Below are 14906 nucleotides of genomic sequence, written 5' to 3' on the forward strand. Positions count from 1 at the left end.
AGCGGCCGTCCCATGCAGAGTCAGCACCAGCCCTGTCTTCACCATCAGCATTAAAAATGTGCTTGTGGATTTCCGCTGAACATGGCTTCTACTGCATTTATATCCAGGCCAAGATACAGGGTCAAATCCTGCTGCTTCTGACCGTGCGTGCGCAGCCCGTGTCAGGCCATGGGGATAGGACACTCACCCCCAAAGAGAAAATACCGCATGGAGGAAACGTTTCCAGCATCTAACCTCTAATTTAGTCACCAACAGACATACCCGAGGATCCTGACTCATACAGACAAGCTGTGATCAGCTTACAGCGGGTCAGGCAGGTTTGGTTTGTGATCTGCCAGAGCAGAGGCTCTCAAACTTCACTGCACTGCAACTTGCTTCCGACAACAAAAGTTACTGCACGACCCCAGGAAGGGGGACTAAAGCTCCGGTCACAGGGGTGATGGTGCGTGTGGCTGTAACCAGAGTCCTGCTGCCCAGGGCTGAAGCCCTCTGGTTCCGGCTTCAGCCCCGGGCTGCAGCAAATCTAATGCCAGCCACAGCAGTTGTTTACATGGACAATATCAGGATAGCGTTTAATGTGTTTTTCCACCTCTATTAATGTGGTCTAGCAGCTGGGATGATGGAGAGCCAGCTCCATGTGCCAGGCCAGCACTCTCCAGACCACTAGCAAGTGTTTATGGACTACTCAGGGGAGGCAGCTCAGTGCCTACACATGGTAGCTCAAGCATTACAGACAATTACGTCACATCTTTCTGCGCAGCGTGGAGAGCTCTGCCCCAGGCCCTGTGACTATTAGCAAGAGCAGAAAGGGAGTCCACGCTATATGCCGAACAGTTTCAAGGCCATCTCTTCGAGCCCCTACCTGGTGAGAAGATATCCGGGTTAAACCGAATGTCAAAGGACGTGTCGCTGATGGAGCCCACGGCTTTGCAGGCATTTTGAATCACCTCTCTGCTTTTGGGATCCACTGAGTAAGAGAGGAGACAAACAGACTTGGTAAAGAGTTAGAAAAAAGTCATGCAGATTCTAAAGACAGCCAACAGCAGACATTAAAGCAAGAGGCCAGTTTTATTATGGAGGAGTGATGTTGCTGCATTGCTCTGCAAGAGGCCACTGTAAAGCATTTGGCAGTGCAATACTGTTTGGGGTACAGCTACAGACCACAAAACTCAGACAAGGGCATAGAGTACAGTAGGGAGAGGGCATCTCTCCATGCAAAGAAATAGTAATTCTGGGACTTTCAGTTGGGGGCACAATTCCTATTAATTTTGGATGGGATTCAGGAGCCCCTCCCCCAAAGCCCCTTTGAAAATACCCACCCACATGCACAACAGCCATGGCAAAGAGCTTCCGAACGAGAGCGACGGTGTTTTCAGCATGTTGGGAGCCTACTTATGCCGAGCTCTCTGTTCACTCTTGTATTTAGCTGTGACACTTGTGAGTACCTTTCCCAGACCTGAAGAAAAGCTCGAGCTCGAAAGCTTCTCTCTCTCACCAACAGAAGTTGGTCCAACAAAAGATATTACCTCCCCACCTGGTCTCTCTCGTATGTTGAGTGGCCGGGAAAGGGCATGAGGCAGTCTAGTGGACTGAACAGGGCAAAGACCAGAGATTCCCACATTCCAATCCCAGCACTGACAGAGTCCCATTGTGTTTCAGGGTTTCTAATCCCTGCCCAGGCATGCCATGAGGGTTAATTTGCTAGTGTGCGAACAGTGCCAGGTAAATACTCAAGTGCTAGTATGGGGGAAGGCAGGGCGCTCCGGTCTGAGCGACGGCACACAGTCATTTATTGTGACCCACCAACTTGGAGCCGTTCTGATCAGTGACCCAATCCAAAAGCTACCGGGAAAAGCGTGGGCCATTGTTGGTGCGTGAGGAGTGGGTACCTGTTCCATCGTCAGATGCAATGGTCTCTGCCAGCTCTTTAACCTGATCTAATCCAGTCACGTTATCCTCTATTTTACCATCATCCGATTCCGATTTCTCGCTTCCCCCTGTTCCGTTCTCTACGGAAGCCCCGTTTTCCAGCACGCCCGAGTTCTCCTGCTTGTTGGCCTTCTGCTGCATCAGCTGCAGAGCAGCCAGTTTCATGAATAAGAGATATCTACAGGACAGGAACGGAGAGATCGAACAGAATGCAGCATTCAGCAAAATAACCCCAATGAGTGAGACAACCAGACTAGAGGATACTCCAAAAGGCTTGTTCTTTCCCTACGAGGCATAAGATCACAGGGGCTAAAGATGGCCCATCTGAACCCTGCAAGGGCATGTCATAGTCCAGCGGAGCAGTACGACACTTGACCCCTGACAGGACATTGGCCCACTGGTCAGGCGCATTTGCTACTGGGGATAGGGCCGCTGCACTGTTCATTAGCCCATCATGCTGAGAAATTAACTCCCCGCAGTCGGTACATTGCTTTCTGCCACTCGCCACAGGATATAGCCATGGGGACCCTCTTTATCTCCCACTTCTGAGATCAGAAGGTCCAGGAGCACAGGGTTGCTAAAAGAACAGCAGTAGCCCGTATCCAAGACCTTAACAGATGGGGTTTTACCTACTGTACATGGGTCAACGAGTGGCAGGACCCTGCAATCAGGCCAGCCCCGGGCTGCTGGCCTGGCAGGGCTGCAGCCGAGCACGTAAGGACGGGGCAGCCCGCAAGGGAACACCTCGCTGCAGCAGGAAGTGGGGCTGGTGATGTTGCTCCTGGAGTCAGCACTGAAGCAGCGTCTCACCGCAGCAAGAGGCCGCCCGGTTAGAGACGGCGAGGGAAATCTAGATCCTGACCAGCCTACGGCGGCCGGGCAGAAGGCAGAGAGTTAACCTTCGTGTCACGTGGCAGCTCAGGTAGTTCCCAGCCTCTTGCAGCGGCCACGGGATACGGTGCTTTCGTTCGTTCCCCCATGTAACCAGCATGCAGCATCGCGCGGCTGCTACGGTCCGCCCTAGAGGGTGGTTGCCGTGATCCCTGTATGTACATAATAACCCTTTCCTGCCTCCAAAGGGCTCAGTGAGCGTCTGAAGGGGGAAATATTAGCTGCACACGAACGGAAGTTTTGTGAGACGCAGCCGCCTGCAGCATCTCTGGAACGATGCCGCACGCACCCCGGCCGAGGCTGATGTTCTCCAGCAGGGAAAGATTTGGGGGGGGGAGGGGGGGGCAGAAACCCTGCTCAGCTCACCTGTGCTCTACAAAGGCGTCCACCAGCTCCTGCCTGAGACAGCAAAGCTTGTGCCTGTGCTGTTTGGGGAATCCCATTTTCTTACATTCTTCCGGCATCTCCTCCCCTTCGACCGGCAGAAAGTTCAGGTCGGGGGGGAAGGTGCGGAGCAGGTCGAGGATATAGTGGCGCCCGTCGTTGCCAAGGATGCCTTTGCACTCCACGGACGAGCACAGCGCCACCTCCTCGTTCTTGTCGTTCAGCACTTTGTGCTTCTGGATCTTGAGGGGCCGGCTGGTCTTCTCCAGCAGCTCCAGGTACTTGGGGTGAGAGACGACTGTCTTGCCGAAGTCTATCGACCCGTAAATGACGCTCTGCTCCTGCTCTCGCTCCAAAATCCCTGGAATGATGGACTGGGCCGTGACCCGGTAACCCCGGTAATCCACCACCACGGTCCCCAGCGTGTACAACCCCTCAACGTCCACCGCGTTATAGGTCCGCACCCCGTTGAGGTCGTTGGTGGGCGCCACGTAGGCGGCAACGTCCCCCCCGAAGTCCTTGTAGTGGTCGCGGACGTCGAAGCCCAGGCTGAAGAAAATGTTGTTCCAGATGAACATCTGCATCTTGGTCTCCTCGCTGGGATTGATGGCCATGACGTTGCCGTCGATGACGGCCATGGCTCCTCTGGTAGCGGCCGCCGTGAAGTCACTGTGGACCTGTGCGTTGGTAGGGGAAGGGAAGTGTGAAGGCAGGAGAGAGCTGCGTAAAGAGAGCAGGCTGCCCACTGACTATGTACTTCCCAGCACCTGCCCTCTATTCCGCCCGAAATCCCCTCGGCCGCCACCTCACGATTATCTAGGGCCAACGGGGTCAGGATAGCGGTTTTCACCCTTGCGAGTCTGGCCGATACTTAGATACTGAATACCTTCTGGACTGGCCCCAGTTTCTTCAGCTTGGCCACTTGGGCTGCTCCTGTGGGAAGGTACCTGACTGACGGGAGCTAATCCCTGACCGGCCCCATTTGCTGAAGGCCTCCCCTGCCCCAACCCTGTCAAAGCAAGGTTGCGTGGCAGAAAACAGCAGCACTGGGCTGGGAGGAGCCTGCATCATTGCTGGCAACACGAGCAGAGCAGGGAGATCAGGAGAATGAGTCTCTCCCATCAGCTTGGGAGATGGGGAGAGATGAAGACAAAGCTCCTGGCCTGCATCTTAGAAGCCTCAGGCAAAGCATATGTGCTTATAAAGATTAAACCACAAAGCTCGAGTGAAGTGCTCACTCAGCCCAGGGTGGGTCTCTAATTGGACTGGGAATGGATTACCTACAAATTTTGTCTAATCCCCCGCCCCAAGATTACCTTGAAAATGGCTCGTTCTCTCAGCAGCCTCTCTGGCAGATTCTTGCGGGGTAGCTCTCGTGTGGTTTGCAACTCCTCATTCCAGTCTCTGGTCTGAAAGGGGCAAGCCTCAGGTGAAACAGGGGCGTTTGCGCGCGCTAGTTTGCGGGTATCTATTCCCCCCCTCCAGATCAGAAAGACAAATGAAGTCAGAGTTGCATGGCATTTAAAAGGAAATTCCTCACCCGCAGCATGCTCACAACTAAAGTTCATTTAAACAGCAAGCTGTGATGGATCTTGCATTGTCCCAGTTACCCAGTGCAGCTTAGCTGGAATATCAACAAAGGGTTTAATGCGATGCGATGCTGAACTAATTAGCCAGCGTATTGGAGATTTAATTACATTACAAATGGGCAGAGAACCAATATTTTGCAACCCCAAGGAACTTTCAACATTCTAAGGGCCAGCGCCATCACGCTCTGAGGATCTAACCCCTAAGGGCTGTTTCAAGCGAAGTGCTCAGAGCCATTTTTTGAAGGAGAACTAGCCAGTCATTTAGGTCCTGATCCTGCAAGGAGTTCTGCCGAAGCTTAATTTTGTAGTTTCACTGACTTCAGTGGGACTACTCACAGCGAGTGAAGTTGAACATGGGTATATAAGCCTTTGCAGGATCAGGCTTAAACAAAAAAACAAAAACAAAAAAACCCACTCATGCTGCAAAAGATACTTCTCAAGAGAGGTCCATGTGCAGAGCAACATTATGATCTGAGCCGCAAGATAATTCTACCAGGTAGAAGGACAGGAGGCAAATTTAGTGGTTGGAGAAGGCAGCTAGATTGTCAGGAGTCCTGGCTCTGACAGACACCTTGCACAGGACACTTGCTGCTTTGTGCCTCAGTCCCTCCACCTGCAAGATGAGGAGGTTAATTCTCCCCCTGCTTCACATGGATACTGGGAGGTTGTTATCCCTTGGTAAGCAATTTTCAGTTCTCTTTATGACAGGCACTAAGAGGATCATCACCATCATCAACAGCAGTACAGAGCGCAGCTAGATATACCTGTCCAGGTATGTGCTCTTCATAGCCCAGCCTTGAAGTATAAGCATCTTCCGCCCTCACGCAGTCCATGGCGTGCTCTGCCTGGGGTGCCGTCCAACTATATACCTGGAAGGGGGTGGCTATCCTTTCAAAGGGATGCCTCTGAACCCTAGGCAGGAGTTCACAGCTATCAGATTATTTCCACTGAAGGGGACTTTAGATTTGGCGAACACTACAAGAATTCTCCTCCTCCCCAACAAAAGCTCATCCACAAGAGCCAACATCAGCCCTATAAAGGGACCACAGCCAGCTCAACAAGTGTCGTCGGATCTGGAATTGGCCATATCTTTAGAACTTAAAACTCAAACAGCAACGTGGAGAATAAACTGGGCTTGGTACATTTTATTCAGGTCTTGTTCTTGGAACCAAGCTAGCTTTGTCTGGAGAAAGCTCTACAGTCACACCTCCCCCCATGCCAATCTTACAGCTGTGTTAGTTCACTCTAGCTCTGTACACTGGAGCTAGGATCATGCCTGTGCTAAGCCCTGGCCCACGTGGACTGTTACAAAAACACAGCGTATCCACCAGTGAAGCGAAAAAGCAAGCATCACCTAATGGTCTGTTGGGTAGCTTCTCTGCTCTCAGTAGGTGTCCGAATCCCATCTGTACTCATTTCTGGCTCAACAGGCAACAGACTAATCACTTTTTTTAAATGGCCAGACAGTCACAGTGGTGGGTTTCAGGCCACGGCTAATTTCTAGCTTTTGTAGAGGGTCACTTATCTCCCTAATGAGACCAGATGCAAGACTTTTGAAAGCCATATAACGTGCCTGTCAATTGCTATCCTGCAGAGCCCAGGCAGTTAATTAAGTGGACTCTGCAAAGAACAACAGGTTTTGTTTGGGAGCCAGGTAAGGGGGGTCCCTGTTGCAAGGACAAAGTTATAAAACAATTAGCGCATGTAATAATACAAAATAAAAGTTACATAGAATTACAGGTTTGAGTAGCAGCTGTGTTAGTCTGTATTCGCAAAAAGAAAAGGAGGACTTGTGGCACCTTAGAGACTAACCAATTTATTTGAGCATAAGCTTTCGTGAGCTACAGCTCACTTCATCGGATGCATTCAGTGGAAAATACAGTGTGTATGGTAACACCCATTTTTCATGTTCTCTATGTATATAAATCTCCCCACTGTATTTTCCACTGAATGCATTCGATGAAGTGAGCTGTAGCTCGCGAAAGCTTATGCTCAAATAAATTGGTTAGTCTCTAAGATGCCACAAGTACTCCTTTCCTTTTTACAGAATTACAGGAAATTCACATGCATGTGTGTTTGCAGGTTTGTAATGAACAGGAGAGTACTTATTTTAAACAAAATCACCCTGTGATACTTTTCCTCATATTACACTGGTTTTAGTCTTATTTCTTTATGCCCATGCAAGAATGCCCACTGATAAGGGCTATCAAGGACTGTTACAGAGCTCAGTAAAGCTTTACATTAACTCTTTGGTGCCTGGCTAGGCACACCAATCATAACAAGATATCTGCTCCAGGTTATGCAAACACTCAGATTCCTGAGGGCATTTGTTCCTCCAGTCCCACCTTTCCTGGAGGTTAAGGCCCCAAGAGAAAAAGGGGTGTCCCTTTCCCACTTATTCCCGGGATCCCAACCTTGTACACAGGCATAGACATTAGATTCCTGATCAGTGCAGTGACAAGGAACTTAACTCCATAAGTTCCAGCCATAATGCAGGCCTCTGAGAAGATACTGAAGCTAATGTTACATCACATGCATGCTAATATGTTTACATGCGCTCATGTAAGGTGGTCTAATGGTTTCTGAAAAAACTGCCAATGGGATTAGGTGTCAGGACTCCTGGGTTCCTCTCTCACTGACTTGCTGAGTAACCCTGGGCAAATCACTTCAGCTCTGCACCTTAGCTTCCCCATCTGAAATGAGGATTTCACTACCTACCTCACAGAGATCCCATTTGTAATGATTCGTAAAAAGCTTGGAGATCCTTGCTACAAAAATGCAAAGTTTCATCTAACTTCCAGTAAGCATCCCCCAGCTCTGAATGAAGCAGGGAGTGTTACAGTCAACACCTGGCTTTATGAGACAGACAGCACCATCCAATCCCCTAGACAGCAAGCCAAATATCTGAGCCTCACACCAAACAATTTAACCAATCAGAAAAGCCAAGGCAGCTCAACATGGAAACACTGCTGCTACCGTTTCTTCTGCAGAGCTGAGAAATTTCTTTTGAAGGTCGGGCTGATCTGGTTAAGGAGTTCCACCAGGGAATGACTGAGAAAACTGGGATTGGCAGGTTTAGGATTAAAATTATAGGCAGTCGACCTGCAAAGAGAAAGAAGCTCCTGTTATGGCAGAAATAAAAATACCACTCTCTTGTCAAGATAAAGTGGCAGCATTTCGGCAGCTTTTAATTTACACATCATATGAAATGGCTCAAGATGAAAAAAAAAAACCCCACAAGATTTGCAAAACAGAGACCTTTGTGACATGTTCTCTACTGGTCAGATAGGCTGTAAGAGGCTCCTTTGAGGGCTATCTACTCCCTCCACGTAAACCACAATCAGCATCCTTGAGCCTGCATCCTGATAGCTGGGGCAGCAAATGTGCCTAGAATCAGTCTAGCCACTACCAGAGTTATGTTTTTCCCTTCCCAGCTTGAAGGGTGGATTTCACGGAGCGGGGCTTCTCCAGTGTTGTGAGCACATGGACCACCTCTTAAGAGTCATCTCCCTTCTCAATCGGGACGACCTGCCTCCCAGATCCACTCATGGTCAAGCAGCAGTTGCTCTTTTTAAATAGCTCTTTCATGGAATATCCAGACAAGAAATGGAATGTTAGAATTGAAACGGTGGAGTCACGAGGACCACGTGAACCAGATCTTGCCACAATTCACCAGCAATTGGTCTGCGGGCCACATTTTGGGAAACCCTTATAAGGAGTAGTCCATTTTGACTGTGGGCAACCAAACCTGCATTCTCATGGCCTAAAATCAGACACTTTACTCACGAGAGTTAAGTTATGCACATGCTTAAACCTTTACTTTCCTAGCCTCAACCCTGCAGATTGACAGATTTTGACAGATTTTGGCTACAGAGCACCAATGAAAGCTTCTTTTCAATTATTTCTCCTGTGAGCTGGCTTTTCACTAGTCTCAGTGGCTCACTCTCCCTCTGAAGGAGAGCAGGACACAGACAGGCTCAACATGTATGTTCTCTTCCTAAGCGAAGGGGTTTGGTTCTATTTTTGACAATGGTTTCTTCCATGAATTAGGACCTTACAATCTTCCAGCCCATCAATCATATTTGCCAAGGAGATTAGCTAGCCTTGCAAAATTCTACTCACCTACAGCAAGTGCAACACGATCAGTTTAGTTATTATTTGCATTAACGTAGCACCTAGAAGCTCTAGTCACAGACCTCATTATTTAACACCATCTACAGTCGTGGTAAAGGGTGGGCAAGTAGAATCTATGCCTGGGTTGGCCAACTGCCAGATTTTGCAAGGCTGGGGTAGACATATGCTTCAAGGCATAAGATGGTCACCACAGGGGTCAGGAAGGAATTGCCTCCCATTTCAAACAGCACTGCAAAATTCGCTTGGAGCATAACAGAAAGTGTTACCTTCTTCTAAAGCATCAGGCACTTATCTACTGCTGAGGAAGGATACCAGACTTGACCAAATAGCTCGATCCAGAATGGCAACACCTAGGATCTTGCATAAATGCAGGATTATATTAGGCTACTCACTACTGAGACAAAGACACACTTCATTTTAAGCCAGTTAAGGCAAACTCGCTAGCTTGGGGAGAGGATAAGAGTCATATTTACTCACTGATTCAGGTAAAATCCTCGGGTGGACGCAGTGATACTAACGTGTCGATCCTCCACAGTGATGACGTACAGATACATGAGGTCTCCGTGCATTTTCCGGTTGCCAGGTGGGGGGTTCCAGCCACTCATGGTCAAGACTTTTAGGCACTGCAAAGGCTGTGAAGCACACAACACAAGCGCTTCCATCAGTGTGGATCCCCCGTTTCAGAACACACTTCACATGGCTAGAATGCACACACTTCCATGTCCAAGCTCTCTCTCTCCCTCTCTCACACCCCCCACCCCCACCGGTCCCAGGAATACTGCTTGCCAAGTTAGTGGTCCTGAAAGTATACACCAACTAAACACTTTGCAAGTCTTTCCCATGTGATATTTTACATCTCACACCCAAGCATCAGAGCACTGCTCTTTGTCCATAGTTGAAGAGCAGATCCCCAATGGCTTTAGACAGTAGAAGGCATGGATTTCTTGACGCAGTGGTTCTCAAAACAGCAGCTGCTAAAGCGGTGTTGGAATCCAAATGGGAAGGTATGGGAAGCACCAGTGTAACTAGACTAAAGCAATTTGAAGCCCCAGTATCCTAGAATTTGCAAGGGCTAGAAACAGAAGCTCTCCCCTCCTCCCCCCACCCTTTCAAGACAATGGGTCACTGTTATAAAGCGATCCACCTATCCCGTGTAGTCTGTGTGCAGAATACTGGACCTTGAACTTTATGCCTGTGGCCTAGCAGTGCTAATGATTCAGCCACCAGTCCAGGACTCAACAGAGCAAGTCCCAAAGGTCATTTCAATGTAACTTTCAATCCCGGAATGTGTCCCTTCAAGAGTGGCCCAGATGGCCATCTTCAAAGATGCAAGAGAACTCTACCTTCCACTCTCTGTTCTGGGGCTGGAGGGCACAGAGGGGTCTCTCTTTGCCACCAGGCAGGATATGTTCAGGAGGGGTGCAGTCAATTTGTTCCATTTCAGTACCTTTCTTCTTCCGTTTTCCACTGTCTAAACAAATGAACAGACAGGAAAGCAATGCTGAACAGTGACTGCCTGGCTGTATGCAGTGCAGAATATTTCCATGTGGGATTCGATCGCTTGAATTCCCCCTCCAGAATTGACCCCATCTATTTGGTCTGTCAGAACTGCACTTTAGCTAGGACCACCGTGCAAACAACTGACAGCTACTCCCTTCTCCCAGCCTGACATTAGCATTATAGCAATAAGTGTTTTTTATTAAGCACCGAGGCTGGAGTTTGCAAAGCGTCCTAAAGGAGACATTTATAACTTCTGCTGAAAGTCATCCTGGGCACTGTTGAAAGGATTTTGGCACCTAACCCCTTTACACTCCTTTGAAAGGTTACCTCTGTCTTGTACGTTAGTGTATCCAGAAATAATATCCACTTTTCCGGTACGCTTCTCAAGAGTGAAAACATCCCAGTATGAATATAACTAGCCTTGGAAGGATTAGATTTTTAATTAGTGAACATCCATTTCACTGTACGCACACTAGCCAATGGAACAAAGTTTCCGTCAATAATAATGGTGAAATTTGTGTTTGAACCCTTATAAAACTTTACCTTCTTGAATCTCAACATCGACTGTCATTAAATAAATTGTCTGACCACCCCGTAATTTCTTGCAACTGTCAACATTTAAGATTGATAAAATAATAAAAAAAGCTTAAAAAATTAACACTGATATTATCTGTCAAAATTATTTTAAAAAAAATCAAAAATTCTGCCACACCCATATATAACTGCAGCTCAACGTCCCTGCGTTAAGACGCTTCCCAACTCAGTGAGAGTGGCTGGGTGCTTCACGCTTCTGAAACTCAGGTCGCTTATGCAGATACCCAGATACAGACTTGGGATCCTAACTTTGGGCACCAGGTTTTGAAAGTCTTGGCCGCTGTTTGAATAGAGAAGCAGTCCCCCACCTTGGACTCTCCCCACTGCACACCTTTAAGTAAGAGCCTGGGAAAGAGTGTCCAACTATGCCCTGAGGGGTTAACAGGCCTTCACGTTACAGATGGGCAAACAGACCCATCCCAGAGAGGAAAGATAGTCCAAGGGTTAGAGTACTAGCCTGGGCTCTGGGAGACCCGGGTTCAATTCCCGCTCCACCACAAACGTCCTGTGTGAGGCTGGGCTAGTCACTTAATCTCTCTGTGCTTCAGTTCCCACCTGCCCCATGGGGAGAATAGCACTGCTCTACCTAACTATGTCCCGTGAGGATAAACACATTAAAGCACGAGGCACCCACATACTGCAGTCATTTAAGCCACATAAGCACCTAATATAGACAGGCAGAGTACACATTAAGTGGCCTGCAGCCAGTGACAGAGCCAGGAAGAGCAGTCAGGACTCCTGACTCCACAGTATCTCTCTCTACCACCTAACAATATATAATTTATATTAGGAAAGGAGTGTTGAGAGTTTTACCCTAGGCCCCACTGATATGGGGCATCCATCAATTAAACCAAGCGCTTTAACCGATTAAACAGTCAGCATGGCGGAACGGCTGCATTTTCTACCACAGCCGACGGGTTCGTCACACCCGAGATGCCTTCTGTCCCATACCTCCTAGGTCTCCTTCCGTGAAGACGCTCAGGAACGAGAGCGAGTTGCAGTCCACACCATTGAAAGCATCTGATGGGTCAAGGCTCTTCAGAAGGTCCCGAATGTGACGCACGTGTATCCTGGCTTCCCGTACCGTGTAGGGCTCTGATCATCAGAAGGAGAGAGAGTCTCAGGGTCACAACAGTTTACTCTCATTGTGGCTCTCAAAGGTCTCCACACACACATACACTCGGCTAATATCAAGGGAGTTCAGCCAGGGATTAATTTCGCCCACCTCATTTTACAGCCGTTCTTGTGCCTCACTTGCTTGTCCTTAGTGAGGGACTCGTTACAAGCACGAACGGCAACTGGCAATTTTACATCACCATCCACTTGCTCGTTGCTGCAGCATGACAAGGCACCTCTGCTGGCGTGAAGGTCTTGCACGCCGCCTGAGCTAATCTGTAAGCTTTCGGGGCTTTCTTGGGGAGCAAGTAAAGCCCGTAAGCCCAAACTCCAATAACCAGGTTCCTTAAAAGATGACCCAGCATGGCGTTGGACGCTTCACTGTTCTGCTGGTGTGTTCTGCTCTAGGTATGGGGGCAGCCATGAAATGGCATTTTCCCCTGGTATAGTTGGCATGGGTAAAGCTCACTGGATACAGGAGCACCCCGCACTGTGCAATGGCTGCCCTCCCAGGGCCTTACTTGCTTTATATTATTAACTTCACCTTTTGTGGATACTACCTGGGAAGGAGTAGTTTGCTGGTTACCTAGCCATTCACCTGTAGGCTAATGGTGCAAAGACTAGTGGCAACAGGAAGTTATCCCCCACCCGACAGAAGCTCAGTGGCCTGCATGAAAGGAGTTTGATCTCAGTCCAGTCCCCAGCCACGGAAAGGGGTCACATTGCAAGAACCACCTCCACAAGAGATTTTCTTGTGGCCTGTCACCAGAGGGGCCTAGGACTGAATGGGCCATGGGGTTGGTCCTGACAAGTGAGGGCTAAGGCGAGGAAGTGGCAGTGGGGATGGAGAAGGCCCCTCCCCATCTCCAGAGACGTCAATCAAGTACCTTGTCCTCACTGGCACTAAATCTGTAGAAAGACAATCCAGGGGTTTCATTTTCTATCACTCAGACTGTTCCCCTGCCCCCCTAGTTTATAGAACGTGCCTTCAACCACTTTCAGCACCGACCCCTCCTGCAGCCCTTCAATGGTTTTCAGCTCAGCAAAGTTATCCAGGACGTTCCCATCCAGCTGCAGAGAGAAGCAAGTTCGGTGGCAGGTGTCCTCTCTGTCCATCAGCACCTGGTGGATCTCCTGCACCATCTCTTGGGGAGAGACCTTAAAAAACAAACAAACAAACAAACAAAAAAACAAACAAATAAATCAAACGAGTTACACACTCAGGTCCACCTCCTTCCTGTCTCTGTGATGGAGGAGGTTAGCCATCTCTCTGCCACCCAAGTTACCAGTGCAGCATGCCAGCAAGTTACTAGGTTTTTGTGTTTCCAGCGATATCTCCGTGGGGAGTGCTGGCAAGGAGCACTGCTCTGTAGCATGCATGGGATTCCTAATTCCCAAGCATGGTCTCTCCATGGCCTGTCCCTTTGTGGTGCAGAAGATGATGGCTTTAGCGCATTTGTGGCCCACTGCATTCTCATGAGTTTGGGAAGGTCGGATTTAACCCTCCCTCAATGCTCTCTTGGATTTGGTGGGGGGGAGAAACATTCCCACATTGCTCTGCTTCCCGTCGCACCCCTCAAAAAGTATCAGCCATTGTGGTTCTGAGGCATGGAACCATGCAGCACGGGCATGTCATGGCTTGCTGCCACCGTGCACATAGGGTCCTGGGCATTTCTAGCTAGAAAAGAGTGAACAAGGGAAGATTACACCAATATTAAGTATTTGGGGCCAGATTGTTAAGGATGCCAGTGGCAAAATGGATAATTAGGAACCGACATGGCTATTTCCCCTATCTAATTTGCTTTGCACACACAACGTGATGCACGTACAGCCACACTGCATCTTGGGGGGAAAATTCAGCCTTCAAGCATGCAGCTTCAGCAACAGACAAAGTTGTCTTGACTTACGTGACTGGCCTACCGAGGCTCCTGTCTAACCCTTCAAACATCATTTAGGCCATTCTCAAGCTATGCAGACCCAGGATGGTTTACATAAGCTGCTGTAAACAGCATACCCTGCTATTATTAGCCTATTAAAACTAACAGGCAAAAGGAATTAAAGGAAAAAGGAGCCAAGTTCAGATTCATCTGGTTGCGCTGGGGAGATCATTTAACTGTATTTTCTGCTGGCCACAGGTAGATACGGTTTCCCCTTCATTTAGAGACTCACACGCCTCTGGGAAAACACTTTCCCTAGGCTGTTCTCAGTGCCAAAGTACAACAGCCGCCAAGCCCATCCCGATCCGCGGGAGCAGATGTTTGCCAATGAGTCACATGCTAGTAGATTCACCCCAACTCCGGTGACAAAAAGGAGCTTCGAGCCACAAGCAGGAACTCATCTTAACTCTCCATCACAGCACATTTTTGCACACAGCCTAGCACCGTCCCAGAAGCACCTGCCAGGAATCCTAGCGACCCAAAGCCAAAGAGACTATGGATTATCATCCCTTTTTTGGGGGGTGAGGTGGGAGAGAGGGCGTGACACTGCCTTTACAGAGGCCACCCCTGCCACTAGGGACTGGCCCACTTTTCACAGCCTCCTTGGCACTTCGCTGCAGCAAGGCTGAGGAACCTGCCCCATCTCACAGCAGCTGTCAATGCCCCAGAGGAAGGCAGGTGAGCAGATCTCTCCCTTGATCATCCTGCCAGGCAAGGCAGCCCTTCTCTGAGCAGCTAGAAGGGCCGGCTGTTTGACCCAACATGCTCAGCCTGACTTTGCCTCCCATGAGCTCACGTTGCCTCTCCAAGCTCCGGACTTTGGATCCCGAAT

At 49.1% G+C, this 14906-nt stretch overlaps 1 protein-coding gene across 3 annotated transcripts in view; it reads right to left on the minus strand.

The window, feature by feature from the left end:
* CLUH (CLUH binding protein of NUMT mRNA) overlaps positions 1 to 14906 on the minus strand; it is a 56294-nt gene that overhangs the window by 18113 nt on the left and 23275 nt on the right. For all 3 annotated transcript variants that reach the window (XM_048823846.2, XM_048823848.2, XM_048823844.2), the window contains exons 3-12: positions 13124 to 13295; positions 11973 to 12116; positions 10271 to 10398; positions 9405 to 9559; positions 7770 to 7895; positions 5558 to 5705; positions 4521 to 4613; positions 3187 to 3881; positions 1890 to 2107; positions 863 to 967 (exon numbers count right to left, since the gene is read on the minus strand). In XM_048823846.2, coding sequence (XP_048679803.1) covers positions 863 to 967; positions 1890 to 2107; positions 3187 to 3881; positions 4521 to 4613; positions 5558 to 5705; positions 7770 to 7895; positions 9405 to 9559; positions 10271 to 10398; positions 11973 to 12116; positions 13124 to 13295 — 1984 coding nt within the window. The remainder of the gene's footprint in view (positions 1 to 862; positions 968 to 1889; positions 2108 to 3186; positions 3882 to 4520; positions 4614 to 5557; positions 5706 to 7769; positions 7896 to 9404; positions 9560 to 10270; positions 10399 to 11972; positions 12117 to 13123; positions 13296 to 14906) is intronic.

The sequence above is a fragment of the Caretta caretta genome, chromosome 17, assembly GCF_965140235.1.
Source record: "Caretta caretta isolate rCarCar2 chromosome 17, rCarCar1.hap1, whole genome shotgun sequence".
NCBI lineage: Eukaryota > Metazoa > Chordata > Testudines > Cheloniidae > Caretta > Caretta caretta.